Below are 6,268 nucleotides of genomic sequence, written 5' to 3' on the forward strand. Positions count from 1 at the left end.
ACAACAGTAATACTGCAATTTTGACATCTGGTCATGCTGGATCAGTGGAGAGCCACATTCAGCAAAAGCATTACAGTGGTACACAATGGCTACATTATCAAGACAGACTGAAGAATCAAACTGTGAAAATCAGAAATAAAAGATCAAAACTCTAAAAAAAAAAATGAAATTAAAACTAGATACTACTCTAAATCATCAACAAGAAAACATCACAGGAGTTTCATGTAAAACACTTCAAAGTTACAATTTTAAAAGAACATTGAAATGTAAAGCAGTAGTACGGGCTAAAGGAGAACCTATGCGAGTATGAAGACTTAACTTGGACTAAATAGCAAAGCTTTTGTTTAAAATTGGCAGGGAATCTGATTATTTTTTAATCTTGACAGGTAAAAAATACATTGGTTTTAAATGAAGCTATAAGGTTGATCATTGTGATTTTTACTGCCCTCTGTTATGTCTCGCCACAACTCATTACAGATCTCACACGCTACAACACCTTGTAACTTTTGGAGAAAAGAATGCATCTTTAGACCCTTTACAGTAAGTGAAAGTGGCAGTCTTTAGACCTATTTATGTCTCCTTAAATATATTTTAACTTACAATTAGTGGAATAGTAGTGGGGTGTCATGGTGGTGCAGTGATTAGTGCTGCTGTGTCATAGCTCCAGTGTCATGTGTAATTATACATGTTCTTCTGAATCCATGTGGATTTTCCCCAAGGTATTTTAATTTTCCTCTCATATCCCATTAAAGTTCATGTTTGATTGGTAACAGTAAATGAAAATAAATAAGTGTGGGTGCAACAGGGCGACCTGTGATGGGCTGGAGCTCCTGTCTTGTGCTTGATGCAGCTAGGAAACGCAGTTAATTAAGAAGATTTGAAGATGAATGGATGGAAATAACAGTATTTAAATGTGATTTTCTTTGGCTAAATCTTCTCAAAACACTTTCTGTTATATTCTTAAGATTACATCTTGCATTAAAGGATCTTGTTTATTGTTTACACAAATTTTTTAGATTTCTTAGACACACATTCTGCACCAGCAGAAGTAAATTGCAGCTGCGATGCCTTAACTGACCCTGCCATGTCTAAACCCAGAGATGAGGGCAAGGATGGACTATGATACATTGGTGACCACTGCGGGTGAGAGCAGAATTTGCCAAGTCCTTCTAAAACATCTATCCTTTTGAAGCTCAAGTACGAGAATGACAATTGTGGGGGTGGGGGTGATACTGATTACCTCATCCCTGTTACATTGCAGTGCCCCTGCATCTGAAGGGCTGTTTCTGTCTGCCTGCTGCATGTTCGTTCTCACTGCCCCACAGCTAACTGTTACGACGGGCCATGCTCTCTGTTTATTGTTCATCCCTGCTCCTCGTGTACGGTTGCTGAGTGCGCTGGTGCTCCAAAACCCTGAAATCCTTGATGGCGGCTCTTACCTTGGATTCATGCGGACTAGCTGGAGAACGGGGTGACGAGGGTTGCTCATGCCCGTTCTCCCTTTTCACATTCTCATCCTCCGTGGGGCTCATGCTTCGTCGCCTCTCCGGACACCTCCTTGCCTCTCGCTGTCCACTGCTTGTCGATCTTTACATTCCGCTGGTCCGTTCGTTATTCTCCTTTTACTTTAAAAGCATCATCTGGACTTTTGTAATGGGAACCGCGGACGAAGTCCTTTACAATGTTTTCCCGGACGGAAAGCGAATTTGTCTGAAGACCTGAAAGTTCTTCTCCGGTTGTTGTTGCTGCTGCCGCTGCTCTTGCCTCCGTGAAAACGACTGGATCCGCTCACTGTCCATTGCACAATCGGTGGACTCTCTCGGGTTTGCCTCTTCTGTCGCTCTAATCCTAGTTGCCTGCTTGTAGCTGCCAGAGCGGTGCTCTGTGTTTACGTGCGAGCTGTCAGTCACGAGAGCAGGAGGGACAAATGAAAATAAAATGGAATAGAATAAAAAACGTACCCACCGATAGATACGTGCACCCGCTCAGTGCTCCAGGGACTTTTTGACACACACACACACTGTCCATTATATTTAAACAGCACCTGCACGCTCACTTCATTAGTGCATGCACTCGCAGACGTCCACACTTCACACTTGCGTGCACGCGCTCACACACTGTCTTTTATTCTAATATCACACTAACGCAGTTTTGGTATGTAGTCCGTCATTCCGCTTAAAACTTTTTTTCTGTTCACAAATTTGCTTCAAGTTCCAGAAATTAGTCTGGTAGGCAGTGGACAGATGGCTACAACTGCTCTGTTCACACGAAGTCCCTCCTTGGGTGCTGGAGCTCAAATCTATCCCCATCGGCTAGAATACGCCCATAATAGCTGAGTGTTTACTGTGCAGGCATCCCTGTGAAAATGAACTGAGCAAAACGCAACCAATAACCTACCGCACCGCAAGGGAAGAGTTCTCTTAATTGACGCGGGCAAGGTTTAGTACTGTATAACAGAAGGCGCTTAAATGTACATAAATGTACTTCTATGAATCGAGTTGACACAGCGAACAAACAATCTGCGTGTACCTCGATGAAGAGGGCAGACGTCCAGGGCGTTCAGATTGTCCAATCTCTTGTAAAACCTTTACATGTAACATTGTTTCCATGTCTGGAATGAAATTATACAGTTCAAAGAATCATAAACATGCTTTAATACACCTACAGCAGCTTGAAAGATAAGCGAACGCGGCAGTGAGTTACCGATAAAGACAGACGCAGAAAACGAGCCGCACGAATAGATCTATAATTTTCAAACTGAATAGAAGCCACGTCATGTTTCTAAAAAGGGCTCCTTACATTTAGTCGCTGTTGTGTTTTTTACCCTTAAAATAAAGAGAAATTCGATCCTTATCACTCTTAACTGTGTAGATTTGTTCTACGTCGCGGATGTACCTGATTTCATGGGAATGCAAAGCAGAGGCAGATGAGCAAGGAGGCGCAGACGCTTTAGCATTCCAATCACGCTGGGTAAGAGCGACCAGCTACAGACGGCTAAGTCTGGGGAAAACACCTCACACAAGGAGAGTACGTGCAGAGGACAATGCACTTCGGATATGACGATGCACAACAGCCGATAAATTCAAAAAGAAAATACCAAAAAAAAAACAAAAAAAAACAAAACATATTCTGTTACAATGGTAAATGCCTTTAAAGATATCTGGCTGCCCAATTACTGCTCTGGCTAGACTGTTCCAGGACCAAATAGAAGGTCATCTTCTTCCCTTTCCTGCAACGCTGTGCTCTTCACTGCCTAAATGTTCTGCAGCTCAAGGTAAAATGGAAAGTGTATCTTCTCCCTTCTCCCAAAATTGCACCACTAGTGAGATTGTTAATGGCTGAATGAGATGAGCCACGTTTAATCAAACAGGGTAGACTAGCATAGGTGAAAATGGTGTCTCAACTGTATGGTAACTGAGTGGGCAGTCCATATGAATGAAAAATTAAAAAATAGATCTTTCGTAACATCTTTTTGGTTTCACCCAGAGGGCAGTCAGATCTGAAACAAATAAAATGGAGGCATTTTCTTTTGCCTCCTGCTTCACAGATTTTTCTCCTAAGAAAAATAGCCACATATGTCTACTCTTGAGTTTCAGCAGAGATTTCAGCAAGTCATACAATGTGCTCTGATTTTTGAACATCTAATATATGTTATGTGACGGGAACACATAACAAAAAAGGCATAGTCTAAGTCTTGGGGTACATGAGAAAAAAGGCAGAGAAAAAGTTTAGGACAATGCTTGACAGCGTGTTTCTTATTGTGGTCTCTGCTCATCACATGTGGGTGAGGTAGAAATGAGATCAGTGCCTTTGTGTAACCACTGAGGAAGTGCTTGAAGAAAGCCTCTTAGTTTTAGTTATATTTAATTTAATCAGAAACACTTTAAATTGTAAACATTTGAAAATCAGGCGTCAATTGCACTGATCAGTCTTCAATGGAGTCAAAAAGAACAAAGGTTATGACCATGGGACCCTTTAGAATTTTTTGAAGATTGAAAAAATTCAACTACGCCCAAGGAAAGCAATTACTCATCAACAAAACTAAATTAGAAAGTACTTTTCATGAAATAAATCAAATTAAAATTAAAAACAAAAATATAAACTCTCATATCAACTATATACAGTACATATAATCTCCCCATTGACACTGGACCATGATGATGACCCTTTTCAAAGTCTCTAGTATTCTTATGTAAAGCATATTTCACAATTTTAAAAAATAACTAGCACTTCCTTTATAATGGACTTATATACAGTACCAGAGTCCTAATGTGATGAAAAGCATTAAAATTTACAGAATAAATCTATTTTTCAAGCCAAACATTTTATTGAGTATTTATTTTACTGAGTATTGATCAGCATCTTGAAATTGCTCACATATACCAAAACAGAATATACATCTCATTTTAAGAAGGAAAACATCAAATAAATGAACCATTGTTGTGAGATTCAGCAATTTTTAAAAGAGATTGGCTGTGTGCCTTGATTTTGCCAAGTTTGTCTTCCTCCATGGCATCCTTAAGGGCAAGGGGCTTGAATTCACCTTGGAAAGCCATTGCCGAGCACCCTTATAGACATTATTGAATGTTGATGTCCATATGTGAATTTCCATCCCAGTTCTGTAGACAACTAGAAAATATAAACTGAAAAAAGTCACACAATCACTTATATCTTTCAAAAATACAAAAGGTTTTTTTCTTTACTTTGCAAGCATACTGCCTGCTGCCGCTGGACTGGTAATGCACACATGAGAGAGAATATTGAGCAGGAACTTAGGCATATTTGCATTGGAGTGGTATGCACTGGTACACTGTACCTGCATTTTTCTTTATCAGCAGTGGTGTACCTATTTTGCATACCTGCCCATACCAGGCACTATAAATTACTGGATTTATCAATATAATATGCTACCAATGCAGTCAAAACTCAGAGAGAGACCCTTCCACCTGCTAGATTTAGAAATGACGTAACAAATCACGATGAGGACCAAGCAACCTACCCTGTAGAAAAACACAGAGTAGCGGTAATTATTTGTTTCCACTTCAAGCACTGCACATAGCATGGAATCATGTGAGAAGAACTATACAGACACTATTGGAATCCATTCATCCATTTTTCTAACCTGCATATCCAGTGAAGGATCATGAGGCAGCAGGAACCTACAGGGTATGTCAGCTAGCATCTTGTGCTAGGCAACAACAACACCCGGGCAAAGTGCCAGTGTGGTGTAGGACACCACACACACACACACACACACACAAACACACACACACACACACACACAGACACAGAGTTTAGCAACAGCAGCTCACCTAAGTTTGATCAGGTTGAAGTTTAGAAAGTTCAATATTTTTTAACATAGACAGAGTGGGTTGTCATTCCTGTCTCACAGCACCAGGTTCTACATGAAGCCTGCATGTTCTCTTTGTGTACTTACAGATTAATTGGCATCAGTGTCAGTGAATTTAGTCATTTAGAAACATTGTCCTCAGTTCTTTTATTACCATATCGTCAGTAAGAGTGACTCAACACTCAACGACTGGTTTATGGTGTTTTAATCTGCTCTCTCGTATACTTTGCCTTTTTCATGTTCTAAGTTTTTTTTTTTTTGCCTCTTGCATGTGCAAGACACACTATAGAAAAAGAGACAGCTTTCTCAAAAATCATAAAAGACATTTTAAAAGTACAATGCAATGTAATCAGTTTGGTTCAGATGTATTGTTACATTTGGAAAGTACAGTGAAACCTATATGTGTACGTTGCACTACACTCCCACTCAGTGTGCTTCTTACTCTGTAGACTATGTGAAATTACAATACAGATTGTAATGAACTCAGCATTGAGTTGTCATAAGTCCGCACATGTCAATCACTGAAAACAGACAAACAAGCAAGAAACATATCCTTACCTCAAGAAAATAAAACAAAGAATCTGTGATTAAAAAAAATACAGCATATTTCAAATTTCCTCTTGTTACCACAACAATGGCTCATAAATGTGGAAGGCATTTTCTTAAACTGAAACCATTGTCATTTCAAAGTGAGCAAATGTTTTAATTTTTAACGCTTTTCTTTTGCCTTTAGATTGCAAGGTATTTGTAAAAATATAAATAAGCTTAATTTTAGAACAACATTTTAAGCAGCAAATTAACATATGCTGTGCTTTAAAAAATAGCTATAATATGAAAAATACCAAAATTACCCTTTAAAATCCAAAATATGAATTGATCAGTTTTAGAATGCTGTATTAAAGATTTCTTTAATGATCA

The 6,268-nt window shown here is 39.1% G+C and overlaps 1 protein-coding gene across 1 annotated transcript in view; it reads right to left on the minus strand.

The window, feature by feature from the left end:
• stac (SH3 and cysteine rich domain) overlaps positions 1–2,919 on the minus strand; it is a 36,832-nt gene extending 33,913 nt beyond the window's left edge. The window contains exon 1 of the mRNA XM_039737456.1: positions 1,440–2,919. Within this exon, the coding sequence (XP_039593390.1) occupies positions 1,440–1,532 (93 nt within the window). The 5' untranslated portion in view covers positions 1,533–2,919. The remainder of the gene's footprint in view (positions 1–1,439) is intronic.
• Between the last annotated feature and the right edge of the window lie 3,349 nt (positions 2,920–6,268).

This window comes from Polypterus senegalus, chromosome 15, assembly GCF_016835505.1.
Source record: "Polypterus senegalus isolate Bchr_013 chromosome 15, ASM1683550v1, whole genome shotgun sequence".
NCBI lineage: Eukaryota > Metazoa > Chordata > Cladistia > Polypteriformes > Polypteridae > Polypterus > Polypterus senegalus.